This window comes from Jaculus jaculus, chromosome 6 (genome assembly GCF_020740685.1).
Source record: "Jaculus jaculus isolate mJacJac1 chromosome 6, mJacJac1.mat.Y.cur, whole genome shotgun sequence".
NCBI classification, from domain to species: domain Eukaryota; kingdom Metazoa; phylum Chordata; class Mammalia; order Rodentia; family Dipodidae; genus Jaculus; species Jaculus jaculus.
The window spans coordinates 71,999,683-72,023,165 of record NC_059107.1 but is presented as its reverse complement, the minus strand read 5'-3'; the positions used below and the strand labels follow the sequence as shown (position 1 = coordinate 72,023,165).

Sequence of the window (23,483 nt, the reverse complement as noted above, 5' to 3'; positions counted from 1 at the left end):
GCTATTTTCACAATATTAATTCTACCTATCCAAGAGCATGGGAGGTCTTTCTATCTTATCAAGTTATCCTCTATTTCTTTCTTGAGTTTTTTTTTTTAAATTATTTATTTATTTATTTGAGAGAGACAGACACAGAGAGAAAGACAGATAGAGGGAGAGAGAGAGAATGGGCGCGCCAGGGCTTCCAGCCTCTGCAAACGAACTCCAGATGCATGCGCCCCCTTGTGCATCTGGCTAACGTGGGACCTGGGGAACCGAGCCTCGAACCGGGGTCCTTAGGCTTCACAGGCAAGCGCTTAACTGCTAAGCCATCTCTCCAGCCCTCTTGAGTTTTTTTTTTTTTTAATTTTAATTTTTATTTATTTGAGAGAGAAAGACAGATAGAGGGAGAGAGAGAGAATGGGCGCGCCAGGGCTTCCAGCCTCTGCAAACGAACTCCAGACGCGTGCGCCCCCTTGTGCATCTGGCTAACGTGGGACCTGGGGAACCGAGCCTCGAACCGGGGTCCTTATGCTTCACAGGCAAGCGCTTAACCGCTAAGCCATCTCTCCAGCCCATCTCTTGAGTTTTTTTTATAGGTCATTATATAGGTCTTTCACATCCTTGGTTAGTGTTATTTCAAGGTATTTATTTATTTCGTTTTGCTATTAAAATAGAACAGCCTTGTTGATTTCTTTCTCTGTATATTTGTCCTTTGCATATAGAAAGACTACTGACTTTTGTGCATTGATTTTGTATCCTGCCACTTTGAATGAACTAATCACCTTTAGAAGTTTTGATATGGAGACTTTTGGTCACTTATGTATAGGATCACGGCATCTGCAAACAGGCGTAATTTGACTTCTTCCTTTCCAATTTGTATCCCTTTTATTTATTTCTCCTGTCTTATTGCATGGGTTAGTACTTCTGGTACTGTGTTGAAGAGCAGTGGTGAGAGGGGACACCACTGTCTTGTTCCAGATCTCAATGGGAAGTCCTTCAGTCTTTCCCCATTAAGTAATATTTGGGCTTTAAATGCTTTATATATAGCATTTATTATGTTGAGATATAAACCCTCCATGTCTATTCATCCCAGTGTTTTTATAAAAATATATTTTGTTTATTTATTTATTTAAGAGAGACAAAGATGCAGACACAGAGAGAGAGAGAGTGAAAGGGAGAAACAGAATGGGCACAGCAGGGCCTCCAGCCATTGCAAATGAACTCCAGACACATGCGCCACTTTGTGCATCTGGCTTATGTGGGTCCTGCTGAATCGAACCAAGGTCCTCTGGCTTTGCAGGCAAGTGCCTTAACCACTAAGCCATCTCTCCAGCCCTTGTTCCAGGGTTTTGATCATGAAATGGTCTTGTATTTTGTCAAAGGTCTTCTCTACATCAATTGAGATGATCATGTGGTTCTTGTGGTTAAGTTTATTTATGTGGTATAGTATGTTGACCAATATTCATATATTGAACCATCCCTGCATCCCTGGGATGAAGTACACTTGGATCAAGGTAGCTAAAGCTTTTGGTGTGTTGCTGAATTTGGTTTGCAAAGATTTTGTTCAGTATATTTACACATAAATTCATTAGGGATATAGGCCTATTGTTTTCTTGTTACATCGTTGTCTGGTTTTGGTATTGAAGTGATGCTAGTTTCATAAAAGGAGTTGGAGAGGATTCCCTGGTCTCTGATTATGTGAAACAGTTTGAAAAAAAAATTGGTTTCAGTTCTCCAGTGGTTTGTTTATTTCTGCTTTGATCTTGATAATTTCTTTCCATCTGGTACTTTTGGGCTTGGACACAATTGTTATCTTTCAAAACTTCAAATGGATATTTAAGTTATTTATTTGAGATCTCTTTATTTTTTTAATGTATGCATTTAGTGCTATAAACTTCCCTCTAAGAACTGCCTTGATTGTGTCCCATAAGTTTTGGTATGTATGTTTTCATTTGTCATTTAATTCAATAAAATTATTTATTTCATTTCTAATTTCTTCAACAACCCATTTATTCTTTAATAGTGAGTTATTCAGTCCCTGGGAGTTGGTGTATATTCTGTTCTTACAGTTGTTAATTTCTAGTTTTAATGCATTATAGTCAGATACAATGCAAAGAATTGTCATTTTTTCTTAATTTGTGGAGACATGCTTTATGATCTAATCCCTTTTGGAGAAGATTCCAGGAGCTGCTGAGAAGAAAGTGTATTCAGTAGAATTAGGGTTGAATATTTTGTAGATGTATGTTAAGACCATTAGGTCTATGTTGTTGTTTAGCTTCATTGTTTCTCTGTTTCTTTTTAAAAATATTTTATTATTTATTTATTTATTTAAGAGAGAGAAAGAGAGAGAATGGGAATGCCAGGGCCTTCAGCCACTGCAAATGAACTCCAGATGCATGTGCCCCCTTGTGTATCTGGCTAATGTGGGTCCTGGGGAATCAGACCTGAGTCCTTTGGCTTTGCAGACAAATGCCTTAACTGCTAAGCCATACCTCCAGCCACTCTGTTTATTTTCTACTTAGAGGATCTGCCTATTGATGATAGTGGGGTGTTAAAGTCTCCTACTATTATTGTCTTGGGATTTATATTTGTTTTATTAACTAGTAAATTTTACTTTGTATAATTAGGTGCCACTGTATTTGTGATAAGTTTATGATTACAATACTTCTTGTTGAATTGTTCCTTTAATGAGTATGAAATGGTCTTTATCTCTTTTGAGTACTTTTGGTTTAAAGTCTGTTTTATCAAAAATCAGTACAGAATGTAATTTCAAAGGAGAAAGTGTGGAGGGGGAAGGGAGGGAATTACCATGGGATATTTTTTTATAATCATGGAAAATGTTAATAAAAATTAAAAATAAGGGCTGGAGAGATGGCTTAGTGGTTAAGCGCTCGCCTGTGAAGCCTATGGACCCCGGTTTGAGGCTCGGTTCCCCAGGTCCCACGTTAGCCAGATGCACAAGGGGGCGCACGCATCTCGAGTTCGTTTGCAGAGGCTGGAGGCCCTGGTGCGCCCATTCTCTCTCTCTCCCTCTATCTGTCTTTCTCTCTGTGTCTGTCGCTCTCAAATAAATAAATTTTTTTAAAAAATTAAAAACAAATAAATAAAATAAAGTAACAAAAAGGCACAAATAAATTTAAAAAAAAAAAACCCAAAAACAACAAAAATATCAGTACAGCCTCTCTTGCTTGTTTCTTGTTACCATTTACTTTTGGGTCCAGCTTGCCTGCCTGCTTGCTTGCCTCCTTCCTTCCTTTCTTCCTTCCCTTCTTCCTTTCTTCCTTCCTTTCTTTCTTTCTTTCTTTCTTTCTTTCTTTCTTTCTTTCTTTCTTTCTTTCTTTCTTTCCTTCTTCCTTTCCTTTTTTCTGAGGTAGGGTCTCACTCTAGCCCAGGCTGACCTGGAAAACATTATGTAGTCCCAGGGTGACCTTGAACTCACAGCAATCCCCCTACCTCTACCTCCTGAGTGCTGGGATTAAAGGCATGTGCCACCATGCCCTGCTGGGCCAGCTTTCTGATCCAACCATTAATGTGTGTCTTTTGACTGGGGAGTTGAGTCCATTAATGTTCAGCATTATAATAGTGAGGTATGAGCTAATCCCAGTCATGTTGAAGGTTTTGTACAGTTTGGTGTTTTCTTGGTTTTTGCATGCTTTTTAAAAAAAAAAATTTTTTTTTTTTTGTTTATTTATTTGAGAGCAACAGAGAGAGAAAGAGGCAGACAGAGAGAGAGAGAGAAAATGGGCACACTAGGGCTTCTGGCCGCTGCAAACGAACTCCAGACGCATATGCCCCTTTTATGTCTATTCTACTTTTGATAATTTTTTTCTTCTCCTGTAGCCTAATGTGAATGCTTGTTCATCCCCTCAGTGTGTATTCCATGTAGTATTCTCTGTGGGGCTGGCTTAATGTTCATATATTCAAAAGCTGGCTTATATCATGATTTTTTTCACCTTCTATTATGAAGGATATTTTTGCTGGTTATAATAGTTTTGGTTGGCAGCCATGGTTTTTTAGCTTTTGGAATACTCCATTCCAAGCTCTTCTGGATTTAAGAGTTTCCATGGAACAATCTGAGGTAATTCTGATGGGCTTACCTCTGTAACAATCTGTCTTTCCCTTGCAGGTTTTAGTACTCTCTCCTCATTTTTTGTGTTAGTGTTTTAATTATAATGTGATATGATGTGGGGTGTCTTTTATCTGGTCCTGTCTTTTTGGTGTTCTGTGTGTAAGGTTCAGGAGTGACCAAGACCACAGAGACCACTCTGAGGCAAAGATGGAAGTTTTTATTCAGGAGAAAAACACGAGCTATCAGAACTGACTCTCAAGAGCAGAGAAGTCAGCTTTGAGATTATAGATCATGCACTATAAAGAGCTCTTCAGTTGGGGGAAGCTTTACATTAGCCATAGGGTGTGAGACCAGAAGTGACAAGATGGGAGATAAGGGGGCAGGAAACCTAGACCTGGGGCATTGTTAGGCAAGGAAGGGATAATGGCTGAGTGGTTCCTTGAGGAATGTGGATGACCCACTCTCTGTATCTGTAGCCCTCCTGCTGTCTTCAGTAACTCCATTTTGTCCTGACCTAACACTGTGCACCTCCTGTGCCTGGATCATTTCTTCTTTTGTAAGGTTGGGAGCGTTTTCTTCAATAATTGTGTTAAAGGTATTCTCTATTCCTTTTGCATTTATTTCTCCCTCTTCCTGTGTGTCCATGATCCAAATATTTGGTCTTTTAAAGGTGTCCCACAGTTCCCTCATGTTCTGTTAGCACATTAAAAATATTTTACTTATTTGAGAGAGAGAGTGAATGGGCACATCAAGGCCTCTAGCCACTGTAAACAAACTCCAGATGTGTGTGCCACCTTGTGCATTATGTGGGTATTGGAGAATTGAACCTGGGTCCTTAGGCTTCAAAGGCAAATACCTTAACCACTAAGCCATCTCTCTAGCCCTCGCACATTTTTTTTTTTTTGAACTTGCCATTGTTTTGGGAATCCCAATCTAATTCTTTCATCTTGTCCACAAGTTCCAAAATTCTATACTCCATGTGGATGTGGTCTAATTTGTTGGTGATGCTTTCTTGGGAGCTTTTCAAGAGTGTTATTGCATATCTGTGTTCTCTTATGTTTTTCTTCAGTATTTCCATCTCTTGCTTGAATTCCATTTTCATCCCTTTCTTCTTTCTTTCCTTTCCTTTTTTCTTTCTTTTGGTTTTTCAAGGTAGGGTTTTACTCTAGCCTAGACTGACCTACAATTCACTATGGAAGCTCAGGGTGGCCTCAAACACACAGCGATCCAAATACCTCTACCTTCTGAGTACTGGGATTAAAGGTGTGAGCCACCATGCCTGGCTTCTTCTTCTTCTTCTTTTTTTTTTTTAATGGAGAAAGAGATACTTATTGAAGCTTACAGATCCAGGGAAGTTCCGTAATGGCAGAAGAAGTTGGACCCCTCTTAAAGGACCAAACAGAGAGAGAAAGCCACAAGCCAAAACCCAAAAGTCACATCACACAGCACACTTCAGGAACTCCAAGAGGAAGTCAGATACTTTGCATATCTTTAGACTGGAATTCAGATGCACCACTGCACTTTAGGGCTGGACCCTAAGTTCTGCCCCCTAGTGATACCTCCTCCTGCCAGGTGGCTGGAAATACAAGAAGCTTTAATAAGCTCCTGCATCTTTTGGGGGACAACTATTCAAGCTACCATGCCCATCTTGTCCTAGGAGAAAGCAAAGTCCCAAAGGGGGGGGGGGTTCAGTTGGCCTGTTCTCCTCCAATACTTGACAAGCCCTATTGGATAACTCACCCACTCTCAACATACACCCAATTTCAATGACGTTTTTGCCAAAATATACTTTTATGGTGTGTGTGTGTGTGTGTGTGTGTGTGTGTGTGTGTGTGTGTGTATAAATATTCATGAATGTGAGTACGGGCACATATGTGCAATCATACATGTATGAGGTCAGGGAACAACTCCAGGTACCTTTCCTCACCATCCATCTTGTTTGAGGCAGGGTCTTCGGGTCACCATTTTGAACACCAGGCTAGCTGGACCAAGCTTCTAGGAAAATGGAATGTGAAAGGACTGGGATGATCCCTCTGTGCAATGCAGGTGTTTACTGTTACCTAAGGAATGGGATGATCCCTACGTACAATGTACCATGACCTCTCTGTATCTCTTTGTTTCTAAATAGTTTTGTGATTACATAGCATAGAATGTTCTTGCCTCAATTCTGCCTATGTGACCTACATAATCCTGTGATTTCTTGTAATAGTCCCCCCTTGCTTAACAGTATGTAATTTTGTGGTTTAACTCCTGATCCTGTTTTTACTATAAACATCATGTGGTTATTTCCAATAAAAGCTGACTCTCCAAACAGATCAGAGGTGCATCTTGATCCAAACTCTGGGATGCAGACCTTGTGCACCAGATTTCTTCTTTATTTTTACCCAGTAAAACTTTGTCTCACATTTCATGAGTTGATGGTCTTACTTGTGCAACACCAGACCCCATAACAGGTGGTTCTCCAATCTCTGCATTCCTTCTCACCATAGGTGTGCTGGTATAACACACAGTAGTGCTAAGGCATCTGGATTTTTTGGCTTTTGTACAGGTCCTAGGGATCAAAACTCAGGAACTAACAATTGTGGGACAAGTACTTTATCCACTGAGCACCTTCCTAGACTCAAAATATGCTTTTTCTTTCTCTTTGTATTTTTGGTGTGTGTGTGTGTGTGTGTTATGCATGATGTGTACATGCATGTTCATGAATGTGGGTACAAATGTATGTGCAAGTGTGCATGTATGTCTGTGTGCATGTGTGGGGAAACCCAAGGTCAATGTTAACTATCTTCTTCTATCACTCTATACCTTACTTATTCAGATGGGGTCTCTTACTGAACCCAGAGCTCACCAACTCAGCTATTCGAGCTAGCCATCTTGCCCCAGGAATCTGCCTGACTCCACCCCCCAGAGCTCGTATCATAGGTGTACACGTCCACATCTGATATTTACTTGGGTTCTAGAAATCCTTGTGTTTGAGCTCCAAGCACTTTACCAACTGAGCCATCTTCCCAGCCCACAGGAATATACTTCTAGGAACACGTTAGCCCATTCACCCAACATAGAGAGTAGTTCTGATCAGTTGGTTCTATTTTAATGGAGGTCAGTCTCCCTGAGCTGCCTCAGCCTACATAGGAGCAGAAGCCCCTCCAGGGAAACGAAAATCTCCCAAGAAATCTGTTGGAAGACCTCTAATTAAGTGCCCCTCAGATGTTATTCCAGATGTTCTTAGTCCCTCACAGGGCTCCACACTCTTTCTTTTTTTTATTTGACAACTTCTATATTTACAGACAATAAACCATGATATTTCCCTCCCCTATTTCCCCTTCACAACTCTGTACCCCATCATATCCCCTCCCTCTCTCCATTAGTCTCTCTTTTAATTTGGTGTCATTATTTTTTTTCTCCCATTATGAGGGTCTTGTGTAGGTATTACTAGGCATTGTGAGGTCATGGAGGTCAAGGCCAATTTTTGTCTGGACAGTTGCATTGTAAGGAGTGGTACCCTTCCTTTGGTTCTTACATTCTTTCTGCCACCTCTTCCACAATGGACCCTAAGCCTTGGAGGCTCTGATAGAGATGTTTCAGTGCTAAACACTCCTCTGTCACTTCTTCTCAGTACTATGTTGCCTTTTGGGTCATATAGCGGTCATTGCCATCTGAAAAGAGAAGCTTCTCTAACCAGAAGTGAGAGTAGCAGTAATATATGAATATGAACATTAATTGTAGTGCCTTCAGGGCAATTTGGTGAGAATAATATATACATTTATCCAGACAAGAGCAGGCTTTATACCTCTAAGGCTTATGACCTCCCCTGCCATAGGCTTTTGATTAGGTTTTCAGTACTATGTATGTATTCCCTCCCATAGAGTGGGCCTTCAGTCCAATTAGAGAGCAGTTGGTTTCCCCCAGAGCAGTCATGCCACTATTGCACTTGTTTGGTCATTTGGCTTCCAGTATTCCACTGTTTTTACTGCTGATGACTTTTGTCTCCCATAGGGTTGCATACAGTGCAGCTTTTTCCAGCTTTCACCTGGCTGGTCTGCAGGGAGAAGGTTTTCTGCTGAGCACCAGTTTGATTTCTCAGTGACTTTGCTGCTCAGGCATGTGAGGTCTTCAGCAATGGGGTCTTACCATCTGTTTCTCAAGGGAAACCAAGGGCCTTGGCAATAGCCTATAATGTTTTGGAGGCAACAGGGACCTCATTGGCCAACGACTCTCTAGAAGGTATCCCATCCCTGGCACTGAAATTTTTCTAGTAACAATCTATGGCTTCTGGATGTGCCATTCATCAAGAAAGTAGGTTTTCATATATCTTATTCCGAATATCTTGAATTTTGATTGGCCCTCCCCCCCCCCCACTTTTCTTTTACACAATCTCTTCCCCTGGCCTTGCTAATACCTTTCCTCTCCCTGTAATCTGTTCTTCTACTCATATATATACAATACCATCCCCTTAAGTCCTTCCCTCTCCTCCTACCCTTATAGTCTTTTTCTAGCTTATTGGCCTCTGCTACCAATTTTTGGTTCCAGCTCACACACAAGTCAATACATTTGTAGCTAGGATCCACATATGAGTGAGAACATGTGAATTTTAACTTTCTGGGCTTGAGTTACCTCACTTAGTATAATCTTTTTCAGATCCATCCATTTCCTGCAAATTTCATAATTTCATTTTTCTTTAGCACCGAGTAGCACTATATTGTATAAATGTACCACATCTTCATTATCCATTCATTAGTTGAGGGACATTTAGGCTGGTTCAATTTCCTAGCTACTGTGAATAGAGCAGCAATAAACAATAAACCTCTGCCTCCTGAGTGCTGGCATTAATACTGTGAGCCACCACACCTGGCTTCTTTTCTTTTTTCTTTTTTCTTGGGGGGCGGTGTGGGAAGGTTGAGGTAAGGTCTCATTCCAGCTGAGGTTAGACCTAGGATTCACTATGTATTCTCAGGTTGACCTCAAAGTCACTACAATCCTCCTACCTCTGCCTTCCAAGTGCTGAGATTAAAGGCCTGTGCCACCACATCCAGCCATTTTCATTTCTTGATTTGACCTTTTTATTGTCTCTTGGAGTTCATTCCTGCATTTGTATATGTACTCATTGAGCTTGCTTCATTGACCTATGAGTACATTTATTGATTCTCCTAAAATACCTTCACCTCCTGTTTATATCTATTTGATTGTCTTCAAAATTTGAAGCCATCTATGGAGTACTGTTTCCTGATTCTCTCTTGATTCCTTCATCCATCTTTTGAGCTCCTTTTGTTACATTTCTTCACATTGAACCAACTTTGATGTATAACTTAAATTCTTTTTGCCAGTTTTATTCTATTTCCTTCAGACATTCTTGGAGTTACTGTTTGATTACTATTTGTCCAGTTTCTTCCCGTCAGCCAGCCATTTGTTCACAGTCTCATTAAGTTTGCTTAAGATGCTTGTCAAGATTTCATGATCTCAGCTGGGCGTGGTGGTGCACACCTTTAATCCCAAGCCTTTGGGAGGCAGAGTCAGGAGGATCAGTGTGAGTTTGAGGCCACCCTGAGACCACATAGTTAATTCCAGGTCAGCCTGGGCTAGAGAGAGACCCTACCTCAAAAAAAGAAAAAGGATTTCATGACTTCATTTTGGGATTCTGTCTTGGGTTTCCTATATGCTCTCATTGGAGGCTTCCATTGTGGGACTGGGTAATCTTGGTAGAGATCCCTTTGCTTGGTGTCATGTGTTATTTGCTTTGCATTGGGGCCTGCCCATCTCAGGATCAGTTGTTTCACCGAGGATGCAGCTCTTGTTGGCCTGTGGTGTGTGTGGCTTGGTCTAAATTGATCACAATGGGTGTAGGATTGATGAATATCCACTGGGTTTGGGTTTGGATGGGTGACTTAAGCCTGAACAGAGTCTTCTTTGTGTATGCTACCTCCTGGAACAGCTAAGTAAAATCTTGGGAGCCCTAGCTGTACAGTGTTGTTCTGGTCCTATTTGCTGTCTGGCTTTTTGAAGTGAAATCAGCTCCAAGCTTCTCCTAGGGTCTGGAGGCAGTACACAGTTGTGCTCTGCTTTAGCCTTTCAGATAATTTTCTTTGGTGGTGGTGGGTGTGCATGGTGGATGCAAGAAGTAGAAGCCAAGTTAGTTGGCTGGTTGCTGCTGATCTTCCCTTTACCTGCTCCATCTCAGGCGTCTAGCCCTGGCCAACAACCCCAGCACTCAGCCCAAACTCACAATGGTGTGTGGCCCTGCGCCTCTCTGCCCTGCTGGTTTGTTCTCTCCCAGGCAGCCACACTGGAATCTTCTCAGCTCTCTGATATGTTTTGAGTCTCCCCAGTAGTTACCACTGTATGAAAGAAAGAAGTTTCTCTGACCAAAGGTGAGAGCAGTATTAATCTATGGGCATAAACAAAATATCAATATTTGGAGGACAAGTTGATGGGCACAACATACCATTTAGCCAAACAACAGTAGTAGATCCCCTGAACCCCAGAACCTATGATCTTCCCAGCCATGGGCTTTTGACTAGGTTCACATTACCAGGCACAAATTCCCTCCTGTGAAGTGGGCCTTATGTCAAATCATAGAGTAGTTGGTTACCCCATAATAGTCATGTCACTATTGCAGCAGTGGGTTCATATTTCCTGGCTGACTAGCTGTGCAACTTTGCTGGTTAAGATCATTGATGACTTTTCTTCCACTGCAGGCTGCATAGCACTTTCCAGCACAATGACAGCTAGCCAGCAGGGAGGGGGTTTACAGCATTCCAGATTGATTTCTCAGCATACTGCAACCAAAGCATGTCATGTCTTCAGCAATAGAGTTTTACCATTAGTTCTGGGCACCCCAAAAGCATTGGCAGCCTGCATTGTTTTGGAGGCCTCAGAGTTCTCTCTGATATCAGTGAATTTCTAACATACTTTAATCTTTTCTTGCATATGTTGAGATGTACATGCATTTATGTGCAGGTGTGCACATATGTGTATGTGCATATGAAGCCCAAAGGTTGACATTGGGTATTGTAATCTACTGCTCTACACTATTTACTGGATCTCTCATTTGAACCCAGAGGTCACCAATTTAGCTAGTCTCGCTAGCCAGCTTGCCCCCAGAAACTCCTTGTCTCTGCCTCACATGTGCTGAAGAGAGACAGGCTGCCATGTACACCTGACATTTATGTGGGTGCTGGTGATCTAAAGTGAAAATATGAGGTTGGGGAGATAGCTCATTCAGTAAAGTGCTTTACAGTGCAGGCATGAGGAGCCAAGTTTGAATTCCTAGCACCCACATAAAATCTGGATGTGGTAGTGGCTTCTTGTAATCCTAGTGTTAGGGAGGTAGAGGCAAAGGGATCCAGAGTTTTGCTGGCCAGATAGTCTAGCCAAACTGGTGATCCCCAGATTCAGTAAAAGAACCTGCCTCATAAAATAAGGTGGAAGCTGGGTGTGGTGGTGCACATCTTTAATCCCAGCACTTGGAAAGTAGGGATAGGAAGATCACTGTGAGTTTGAAGCCACCTGAAACTACATAGTGAATTCCAGGTCACCCTGGGTTAGAGTAACACTCTGCCTTGAAAAAAACAAACAACGAACAAAATTGGTGAAGAATGATTGAGGAAGACATTGTTGCTGCCATCTAGCCTGCACTAGACACACAAAACTGAATATGCATCTATGCCTACACACAGGAACATGCCCATGTATGCACATACACATACAAAAACTGAAGATGAAAATAAACATCAATTTTGTCTACAAGATGGTTTTAACCAGTACTTTTGCTAATTTCCTTTGCAATTCATTCAGATTGGAGAGGAAAAATCTATTTCCTGGACAATTCAAATTGGACAAGTCCAAAATTATTAAAAAATATATGTTCCCAGAAAAATATGTGTTCACCAATTTTGTGGTGGCATTAAAGGAAAATCAGAAATTTCTGTTAAAAATTAGGCAAGAGGATGGGGACAGCGGGAGGACAGCCCCTGGTTGAGGAGCTGGAAGCCAAGTCACAGAGAGCAGTAGTGACTCCGAAGATCAGCCCCAATGAACATGTCTGTGTCAAGGATATGAATTCAGAACGAAAATGAAGCCATCCAATGGAGGCAGGAAAACTGGAAGAAGTCTTTCCTGTTTTCTGCTCTGTATGCTGCCTTCATATTTGGTGGTCAGCACCTAATGAACAAATGAGCAAAGTTTGAGCTGCAGAAGCCTTTAGTGCTCTGGTCACTGACCCTCACAGTCTTCAGTATATTCAGTGCTCTTCGAACTGGTGCTTACATGGTGTACATTTTGATGACCAAAGGCCTGAAGCAGTCAGTTTTTGACCAGGGTTTTTACAATGGACATGTCAGCAAATTCTGGGCTTATGCGTTTGTGCTAAGCAAAGCACCTGAACTAGGAGATACAATATTCATCATTCTGAGGAAGCAGAAGCTGATCTTCCTGCACTGGTACCATCACATCACTGTGCTTCTGTACTCCTGGTACTCCTACAAAGACATGGTGGCCGGGGGTGGCTGGTTCATGACTATGAACTACGGCGTGCACGCCGTGATGTACTCTTACTATGCCTTGCGGGGCTGCGGGGTCATGTTCATCACCCTGTCGCAGATCTCTCAGATGCTGATGGGCTGTGTCGTGAACTACCTGGTCTTCCACTGGATGCAGCATGACCGTGACCAGTGTCGCTCCCACGTTCACAACATCTTCTGGTCCTCGCTCATGTACCTGAGCTACCTTGTGCTCTTCTGCCATTTCTTCTTCGAGGCCTACATCTGTAAGATGAGGAAAACAATGAAGGCCGAATAGTGTCCGAACCGAGGAAGAAACCATAGCTCAGGTCATCAAGAAAAATAACAGACAAAAGAAAATGGCACAAGGAATCATATATGGTACAGCTAAACAAAACAAAACAAAACATGAGCAGACACAAAACCCGAGGCAGCTTAGGGATGATCATTAGGTTGACTGAACCCAGTAAGTTTATGACCCTTTTGGGTGAGGACTCACTGAGCACATCCCAAGGCACTGCTGCTGGGTGGGGGAGGGGACACCTTCCCTCTTACCTTCTACTCTAGGACAAACACGAACAGAAGGGAGACAGAAACCAGTGGAAAGCCAGTATAGGCTATTAACTCTACATGAAAAACAAAATGTCTTTATTAAGTGTTATATTTCTCTAAGGACAAAGAATTTCACTTTAAAAATTGTGCGAGCACCTAGACCTAGACAAAATGCTTTCTAATCTTTTTTAAAAATTTTTATTAGCATTTTCCATGATTATAAAAAAAATCCCATGGTAATTCCCTCCCCCCCCACTTCCCCCTCTGAAATTCCATTCTCCATCATATTACTTCCCCATCTCAATCATTGTACTTACATATATACAATATCAACCAATTAAGTACCCTCCTCCCTTCCTTCCTTTCTCTTCCCTTTATGTCTCCTTTTTAACTTCCTGGCCTCTGCTACTAAGTATTTTCATTCTCACGCTCTAATCTTTTTTTTTTTTTTTTTTTTTTTTTTGCTTGGTACAAGTTCTTTAATTACAATAGTGCCACGCCAAAACTACAGTAGCACAAAACATAATACAAAAAATAGATTCCCAGCTCCAAACCTCATGTCCTTGTACCCACAGGGAAGCTCCCAGGCTTGTGGGGTGGGGGGCTGTCTTTGTACCCATGCCAGGCCTGGGCCCTCTTCTCCCCATGCCCCTGTCCACCCCCACACCCTGAGCACTGAGTGCAGTCTAGCTTCCTCAGGCCGGATCATGGCCTAGGACCTCTGCATCTGGCTGGTGGTACTGACCCTTTGCAGGACTGCCCCTCCATGGGGAGGCAAGACGGTAGGGGAAAGGGGGCAAAGATGACCAGGACAGGAAAGGCCCATCTCCGTGTGTGACAGGGCCCAGCCCCAGAAATTTTCCTATCTCCTGTCTTAACTTTCTCTTGAAGAGCTACCAGGTCTTCAACTTGCTTGAAGGGACCAGGGACCTCTTCCAAAGTATTGCTGGGCTGTCCAGTCTTGTCACAAGGGCTTGCCTCCCCGCAGGGACCATGGTGATCTCTACCTGGGGGGGCCCATGTATCCATCTGCTGTTGGACGATGCTGTGCCCTCAGGAAAGGGATGGAATTCCCGAGGCCCAGACCTGGATGGGGAACCTTTTGCTCTCAGCCACCTTGGGGGTGGAGTTTGTACAGCCATAAGTACTGGCTTGATTCAAATCAAGTGACATCATCAGGAGCAGCTGCCCTGTAGGCCAGAGCTGCTGGGGTCTGGGAAGGGTAGACCTGGGGGCCCTGGCAGTAGGGCTATGGCCTTGGCTTCTAGTCAAAGATGCTTGAGGGTTCTGCTGAGGAGGCCAAGGCCCTCTGGCAGGGGCTGCTCCCAGTGGAGCTCTGGGCTACAGCCTCAGGTAAGGCACTAGAGAACTGATCCTGGGAGCCAGGCCAGGCCAGCAGCAGCTACAAGGCTCAGAGGGAGGATTTGGGCTGTTCTTTCTTTTCTGTCTTTCCCTTGGTGAACAGGATCAGTGAAGCAAGCCACCCTGGATGGGGCAATTGCTACAGACAGGAAACAGGTCCCTACAACAGACATGGAGTGGCCAGAGGAGGAGGGATTGAAAGAGGACATCTTTGGACTGCAATGCGTATCTGATGGGGGGCAGGGAGAGAGGGTTGTCTCAGCCTCACAGGGTCCCTGTAGTTTAGTCTAGGGTCCTTGGGTGCCCCAGACTGTGCAGCCTCATGCTGCCACAATCATCGAGTCCCCCGAGACAACTTCAGGGATAAGCCCTTCCTTGTTGGGGTTCCCATGGATGGTCCAGAAACGGGACAGACAAGCTGACAGGGGCCGTTGCCCGCGAGCTGGACCCCTAAGCTGTATCCTCCCTCTGCTCAGCCCCCACGTGCCCTGTCTACACAAACAATTGCACATCCTAAGGACTGAGGCAAATTGAGACTCAATTTAGGGGACTTGCTTAATGGTCTAGGGTCCCCTTGGTAAATCAATGGGGTTTCCTTTGTCCACAGGTTATTTAGAAAAACAGAACATAATAAATATACCAATCTTTCCTTTAAAAAAAGTGTTTTAAATGCATTTTTTTCCTGAAGATTTCCAGTGTTTCCACAATGTTTAAAAAATAGTTTCCCAAAAATGTATCTTTAAAACATTTGACACAGTGGTATTGTGGTGTATCTGGCATTGGATGTGGGCGAAGGGCTGCATCCCACTGCCCTTGTCAGTGTGAGGCCCAGGCCTGGTAAGCCACCAGCCTGACACCCACTAGCATGGATAGAGGGGTATCTGGAATGCCAGGGCTTCACAGGGTATCAAATTGTGGCCCAGGGTTGGGGCCAGCTGGCTGTAAATCCTCCAGTGTGGGGAAGAGGCCATGGGTGGCCAAGGGGCTTGGGCAGTACCCTGTAAGGAGGGGCGACTCCACAGCCCCGTGGGGACTGGTTCTCAGATTCTTCCCCAACTCTGTATCGGCTGTGTGCTTTGCTCCTTACCAAATCTCACATTTGTGATGAGGGTTCATGGGGGAGCCAGGCGGACAGTGAAAGTGTTCTGAGAACTCTTTGGAGTTGGAGAGAGAGCCGATGACCCGGAAGCGGGAAGGGCTGTGGGGGTCCGTGATGAGACCTTCGTGGGAGCTCTCAGGTGTGCGGACTGAGCACCAGACCTGTGCAAATCCCAGGAAGAAGAGCTGGTCGGTAGTGAGGCCCAGCGTGGGCAACGTCTGCTCAGCCCCGTTCTTCTTCACCCAGTTCTGGTAAGCCCGGTAGGCTGCCTTGAGGCCTCCGTTGTCAGCAATATTCTCCCCAAGGGTGTGGCGGCCATTCACTGGCTCCCCGTTGACGCTGTAGTTGCCATACTGCTGCACCATACATTCCGTCTGCTGCTTGAAGGCCTCCACGGACGAGTTCTTCCACCAGGGCCGGAGGTTGCCGTCCTTGTCATACTCTCGTCCTTGATCATCAAAAGCATGAGTCAGCTCGTGGCCCACGACGACACCAATACCACCAAAGTGTAAGGCATTGGGTGATGAGCGGGTATAGAATGGCGCCTGCAGGATCCCAGCCGGAAACACAATCTCATTCTTGGTGGGCGAGTAGTAAGCGTTCACCATGGGTGGGGTCATGCTCCACTGATCTCTGTTGGGGGCTTTCCTGAGCTGGTCGGCAGTGACCCTCCAGGAGAAGTTGAAAAAGCGCATGGCATTCTCGAAGTAGAGGTCTGGAACTGCGGTGTAATCATTGAACACCTTGTCCAGCTCCTTGGGGTCCATGATGAAGTTGGGGTAGCCTATCATGTTGTAGATGGCATCCGCCTTCTCCTTGGCTGACTTCCGGGTCTCTTCGTCCATCCACTTCAGGGTGCTCAGGCTCTCCTCAAATGCCTTCTTGATCTCCAGGATTATCTCGCTGGCAATGTTCTTGCTGTCCTCGGCAAAGGTGGCTTTGACAAACATGGGCCCCAGGGCAAAGCCCAGGTTGTTCTCTGTGTCACTCACGCAGAACTTCCAGCGAGGGAGGCAGGTCTTCTTGGTCCCGTACATCACTTCCATGAACTTCTCATCACCATCCTGGAAGCGCTGATCCAGGAAGGAACTCGTCTTCCGCACCAGGTTCCAGATCATGTAGTTGTTCAGGAGGCATTTGTCCGTGCTGTTGATGAGGGTGGAGACCTGCTCCAGGTACTCCTTGTCGTAGACCACAATAGGCTCAGTTTCGTTGATCTCCACAGGGTGGAAGATGGTGTTGAGAAAGGGTAACCAGTTGATGGCTGGTGCCAAGGTCTGCAGCTCAGCGGCAGTGACTTTGTGGTAGATGAGCTCCTCGTCCCTGCGCTTCTCCTGGGGAATGGTGATGTTGGCCAGTGCCGTCTCGAAGTCCAAGATCTGCTGCATCTGGGGTCCGATGGAGTCCTCGTCGCCCCCGCCTAGCAGCTTCCCCAGCTGGACCATGTAGTTCAGGTATCCAGTCAGGACCTTCTCGTTTTCTATCTTGTTCAGGTAATAGTCTCTGGAGGGTAAGCCCAGGCCAGACTGGTCCACCTGGATCACGTTGCTGTTGGAGTTCTTAGAGTCAGCACTGACATAGACGGAGAAGAAGGGCGAGGTGCGGAAGTGGGCCGTGACTACCTGCAGCGTGTCCTGGAAGTTGTCCTTGGCCCAGGGTGCTGTGATGTTCCAGCCACCAAGCTTCTCAATCAGCTCCATCAATGGCTTGGCCCGGAGCTCTTCTATCCTGGTCTCGTTCATACATGCACGGTAGTATACTTGGGCCTTCCTTTCTGCCTCGCTGACACTGGCTGTGGAATTTTCAAGCAGGTGCTTGATGATGGCTTGGTTGTGTTCCCAGAGGTTGCTGAAGGTGCCCCATCGAGAGTGGCCGTCGGGCACGGGGTTGGCTTTGATCCATCCCCCACAGGCGTAGCTGAAGAAATCTTGGCAGGGGTCTACTGTCGGGTCCATGGAGCTCGGGATAGAGCTGGTCACTGAGACACAGGCCTCACTCAGGCACACTGAAGGCCCTCCTGCAAGCCATTGGGGTACACTTCGCCCTCGGAGAGAGCGTCCACCAGATCCTCCTCGTCCAGCGTGGCCCGCTTGTAGGTCGACATCATAGCTCGCGGGCTCCACGCGGCCCGGCTCCCGGCTGCCACTCCCGCTCGGGTTCCCGGCGGCGATGCGCTACGCCGCTCCGCTCGGACCGCGCTGCAGACCGCCCCGACTGCGCGCTCCGCTCCCCGCCCGCCAGCCAGAAAGCTGGGGCGCCTGGGCCTCTAATCTTTTTTTACATGAAACTGGAGCCAGAAGACATGATCAAAATGGAAGAGACAACAAGGTTTATGTCTAGAACAAGAATGCTTTTGCAAAAATCAAAGCCTTTTAAAGAAATGTTAGCTGTCGCAGCCCCATAAAGAAAAGATGTGTTAATGGGTTTTTTTTTAAATTATTTCATCTAAAATTTAAAACGGTTATTGTTTTTCCTTTGCTGCATAGATTAGGGCTACAGAACTATTCAGGGCTCAATACTTTTCCAAGGTTATTTCCGGGAGATGGAAACAGAGCAGGCCAAGTCCGGAAAAGGTGGCTCCCTGAGAGCCTGTAGTTAACTGTTGAGTTGCTGAGAGTTGACCGGTTACTACCCTGCCATGGGTCAGGAAGCGTTATCCTTTGTTCAGATGCTTCCGTCTTTAGAAGAGTAACTTAGAATTGGAAAGATTAAATCTCAACCAGGCACGTGAAGACTGGAGCTCTTTACTTTCTGTAAGACATGCAGCACGTGGCTACTGGAGCTGGAAAGATAGTAAGAGACCAGTTGACAGACCACATAGATGTCCCTCCCCCTTTGACTTCATACATACCCCTGACTTTCCAAAGAAAGCTCTGGGGGGCAGTCCATGTTTTCTGTATTTTTTTGACTTCCTGATTTGGGATGAACATTGTGTTTCTGCCTCATCTGCATTCGCGCCCTGAGCAATGCAGAGGCGTGTAAAGTGCCCTCTGCTGGCCAAGTGGAGATACTGCAACACTTCAAAACAGGCTTGGCTGAAAATCGTTTACAACTTGCCCCCATAGATTGATCCTTAAGTTTTAAGTGATACTAAATACCCATCATACATTTGGCCAAATCAGAACACATCCTTTCTGCTTCAAGTCAGCTTCAGAGTTTTTTTAAAGGGGCTTTTCACTCTGGAACTCAGAAAATCAATTATTAAGAGCCATATTCTTTAAAAGAAAAAAGCTAGATATTATTATCTGTACTATTTCAGTCCTCTACAAGCCAAATAAATGTGTCAATTTTCCTAGTATTTCAAAGAAGCAATTATGTAAAGTTGTTCAGTGTGATACAGTAGTATTCTAATTGGCTAAGTAGCTTAATGATTAGGAAACTAGATGAAAAATTATAGACTTCTACTCTACATAGATTCTACACGCATAACCACACACACGCACACAGGTGTGGGGTACACTGAACTGCAAAGCCCAAAATAATAGGACATAATTGCTGGCTAGCAGAAACTGTTGTTTATCTTTTTGCTTTATTGAGAGTATACAGTAAAAGGGACCTTCCAATTATTTTTATATTATTTTAGCTTTAATTGTGCTGTCATTCATGAAACAGAGCTGCTCTGTTTCTCCGTGGGAGATGGCAAGGGCTTTTTCAGCATCTTGTTTATGTGTGGAACTTCAGAAAAATAAAGTTTTATTCCATTCTGTGTGAAAAAAAAAATTAGGCAAGAGCTGAGGAGATGGCTTAGCTATTAAAGGTGTTTGCTTACAAAGCTGCTGGCCTGGATTCAATTCCCCCGTACCCATGTAAAACCTGATGTACAAAGTATTGAATGTATCTGGAGTTTCTTTGCAAAAACAAGAGACCCTGTTACACCTACGCTCACTCTTTCTCTCATTTTCAAGTAAACAAAAATATTTTTTAAAAAATAAATCAAGGTGCATACCTGCTATTTGGACTGAGACAGGAACATTGAGAACTCAAGGGAAGCTTAAACTGGCTACAGAGTGAAATCCTGGACAAAAGTACAAAAATAAATCAACAAAATTAATCAAGAAGTAACATAGGCATATAACATTGTGATAAGCAATAGTTTTTATTTTTTTTAAGTATGCAATATCAGGCCTAATGTGAGAGATCCTTTCATCTATCTGAGGAAACAGACCAACATGTGAAAATAAAGAATCATAAACTATTTAGTTCCATAGCCCATTTTTTAATTGGATTGTTTGATTTCCTATTATTTAGTTTTCTGAGTTCTTTGTATATCCTGCATATTAGCCCTCAGTCAGATGTATAGCTGGCAAAGATTTTCTCCCATTCTGTAGATTGTCTCTTTGCTCTAGTCACAGTGTTTCACTGTAAAAAGCTTTGTAATTTCACGAGGTCCCAGTGGTTGATTAGAGGTTTTATTTCCTGGATGTAACTGGGGGTATATTCAGAAAATTATTGCCTATACCAATATGTTGAAGGGTTTCCCCTACTTTTCCCTCTAGCAGTTTCAAAGTTTTGGGTCTGATATTAAGGACTTTGGGGATGTGGTGGTGATGCCTTTAATCCTAGCACTTGGGAAGCAGAAGCAGGAGGATTGCTGTGAGTTCAAGGCCAGCCTGAGACTACGTAGTGAAGTCCAGGTCAGCCTGGGCCACAGTGAGACCCTACCTCCAAAAAAAAAAGAAAAAAGAAAAAGAATCTGGTACTTTGGGCTGCTCAGTGGTTAAGGCAATTGCCTGAAAAATTTAAGGACTAGAGTTTGATTCCCCAGTACCCATATAAAGCTGGATGCACAAAGTGGCACATGCATCTGGAGTTCTGTCACGATGGCAAGAAATCCTGGTATGCCTACACTCATGCTGTCTGTATCTTCCTCCCTCCCTCTCTCTCTCTCTCTCTCTCTCTCTCTCTCTGCTTTCAAATAAATAAATAATTTTTTAAAAGATTCTATAACTTCTCCTTGCATCATAACTTGTATCTCAAAGCTGACCAAACACAGAACTAAAATGAACTTCATGTAATGGGTGCTCACAAACTGTTCTTGCTAAAAAGTGTCAGCTTCACATTTGGACTCACAGGGCAACTGAAAGCAAATGAAAGCCTAGCACCTCTGCCTTCACTTGTGCTTGTTTCGTTCTTTCACTGTGGGTCTGACTCCTGCTAAACTCTACACAGGCATGATAGTCATGAAGGAATGTCTGTCTAGCTGATCTGTCTCATCCCCTTTCAAGGCTGAAAGAATGGTGATAGGTTATTATCTTAAACCTGCAATTATTGATGATGGAAAGGCTACCCCCTAATACAGATCATGTAGACAGTGGCTGGTCTCCTTAGGTAGATGCAAAGATATTCTAAAGGGACACATGTGTCCCTCCCTTTACGCATCAGATTATTAGAACAATGGACTCTAAGGAACCAGAATTTCCACAGGAATCTCATGATGGGGAAATAAAAAGGCTGTGGCAGATATTGTGACGTATTGTGGCACAATATATCAGACCACCTTGCAAGAGAGACTAACACTGAGACAATGATGGGTCAGTGATGGGCAGGACTATACCTTGACCAGGACTACTTAGCTATGCCATACCTCTTGCCCTCTAAACCTGAATCTCATGTTAGAACCCCAAATATGGACCTGTTGGGTGAGGGTCACCAGACCTCTTCATTTATTCTTTTTCTCATGGTGACTTTGAATAAATCTCCTTTCTCCATTTTTTACTATAACTTGTATCTTTAATTGGTGTGTTGAGGATAGGTGGCTGAGCCTAGCTTGCTAAGGTTAAGCCAGGGCCTAGTCTATGGCCCTGGCAGTTTTGGTAACTATGACCATGATTAATAGACTAACAATTTTTCCAGGTACCTGCAGGACCAAAGCTGCTACGATAATGAGTGGGAGCACAACTTCACTAGGACTGCTTAATTTTACATACCTCGTTTCTCGTCCTAATTCTTACTGTTTAAACCCAAAGTCAGTACTATGAAGATGAACTTGGAGTTGACTGGATCCCTTTATTTATTTCTCCTCAAAACACACTGTGCAAATCTCCTTTCTCTACTTTTCATCATCTCTCATCTTTTCACCAGGGCCATTGGGAAGGGTGGCCATGCCTACCTACTTGGGGCTCTGGAGCCAGGGCTTCTCCCCTAAAGCTCCAGTTACATGAAGACAGACAGCTGAGAATTTCTGTCTTCTCTCTTCCCTCCCCTTCCCTCTCCTTCTTCTCTCTTGCCCCCCTCTCTTCCCACAGAGTCACATAGCTTAGGATGGACTTGAACACTAATGTAGCTAAGGTTGGTTCTGAACTGATCCTCTCACTTCTACCTCCCAAGTACTGTGATTATAGGTGTGTGCCTCTGCACCAAGCTCAGGGCTTTCTGAAAATGTCCTAGCCATTTTGTCAACTGAGTTTTTGTCAGGATTCTGGCTGAGAGCCACAAACAAACTTTGGGCATTGGCAGTCCCCTGCTCAGTGGTTAGTGACTTACAGAGTAGTTCTCCTGACTCCAAAATCTGCTTATGCCAGTCAACTTGCTTTTTATGTTCTACAACCAAGAGTTCACATAAGCATAACAATTCTGAGTATGAAAGCATTCACTCAGCCCTGCAGTGAGCTACAAGCTCACCTACTTGCCTGGTCTCTCCAATTTCTGTCTAGGAGATTCCCCAGCATGTCCTTTGACTTGGACCCTGCTGGGAACTGGACTTTGATGAGGCTCTCTGTTGCAATCACCAACACCGAGGTCTATATATTAAATGTTCTTTTTCCTGGGAAGAGCTGCAGCGTAGACATGGCAGAGACAGGGAGAAAAAGAACTTCCAAGGATCTGCTATATAAAGTCAATTATGAAATGCTAGGCTTTCAACCCACTTGAGAAAAATTTAATCACTTTTGCAAAGAAAGAACAGATGTATGTCCTCAGGCAGAAAGAATGAGTAATAAGTAAATAATTTATATTGGATTCCAAGTTTGCTGGGCACTGTCCAATGCAAGGTCCATGCAGCTTAACTCAATAACTGTCAAGTAACAGCACAATCAAAGCCTGATATGCTGGAGGCTGGACACCAGACTCATGTGCAGTTTTAGCCAAAGTTCATAATCCTTCTCAGTAGAAAATAATCTTAAGTAAATGGCTCTCAAGTAATTTTTGAACTCACAGCAATTTCCTTACCTCTGCCCCCCAAGTGTTGGGATTAAAGGCGTGTGCCACCACACCCAGCTAAATTTTGAAATTTTTATGTGACATTGTCCTGATCATTATTTTGGAATTCACTGAAAATAAAATCTTATTCAGCTCAGAGAACCAAAGCCCAGAAGAAAACAGGTGTGTGTTGCAGGCAAGGAGGACTTCACATAAGCTGGCATGTGAGTGAGTATAATGTGTGAGAAGTCATCATTTGAAACTGCCACTAACAGATCCATCAATCACCAAGTCCCAGGCACTTAAAAAGTGGGCTGGAGTCCGAACTAGTTTAGAGGAATAAATGGGGTTTGGGTTGTGGGGCCAACCTCAGAAACTGTTTGCACACAATCACAGAGATGGCCAACCAGTGCATGTGAAAGGGGTACTCCCGGGCCAGATGCTACTGCTGTCACACAGGAAGGTCACCCAACAGCAAAGCCCCCTCTGCCTCACAGAGCAACTCTGCCTTTCCCCAGAAGTTGTCTCTGGAACACACTTATCAGGCCCCCCAGGTCAGTCCAAGACTTCAACCCAACCTGCACACTTGGCCTTGTTCCATGAGGACACATGGTTGGCTCTCATTGTGCAGACAACGCATTCAAGTGAGGGAGGGGGCTCCTGACAGCAGTGCGGTGTTGAGAGATGGTCAGGGTAGCAAAGACAGGGGCCTGTAGTTGCCCTAGGGAAAAGGAAGGAGAAAGAGACAGAGAAAGCACAAGCAGATGTAGAGAGATGGAAATAGAGA

At 44.2% G+C, this 23,483-nt stretch overlaps 1 protein-coding gene and 1 pseudogene across 1 annotated transcript; one reads left to right on the top strand and one right to left on the bottom strand.

Moving 5' to 3' along the window:
* The first annotated feature begins 3,943 nt into the window (after nt 1-3,943).
* LOC101617714 lies at nt 3,944-12,844 on the top strand (annotated as a pseudogene).
* Nucleotides 12,845-15,128: 2,284 nt separating this feature from the next.
* LOC123461624 (endothelin-converting enzyme 1-like) lies at nt 15,129-17,758 on the bottom strand. The gene is given in 2 exon segments (XM_045152997.1): nt 15,129-17,576; nt 17,579-17,758. Coding segments are annotated over 2 exon segments (2,121 nt in total). The 5' UTR covers nt 17,667-17,758; the 3' UTR covers nt 15,129-15,543.
* Nucleotides 17,759-23,483: the final 5,725 nt, after the last annotated feature.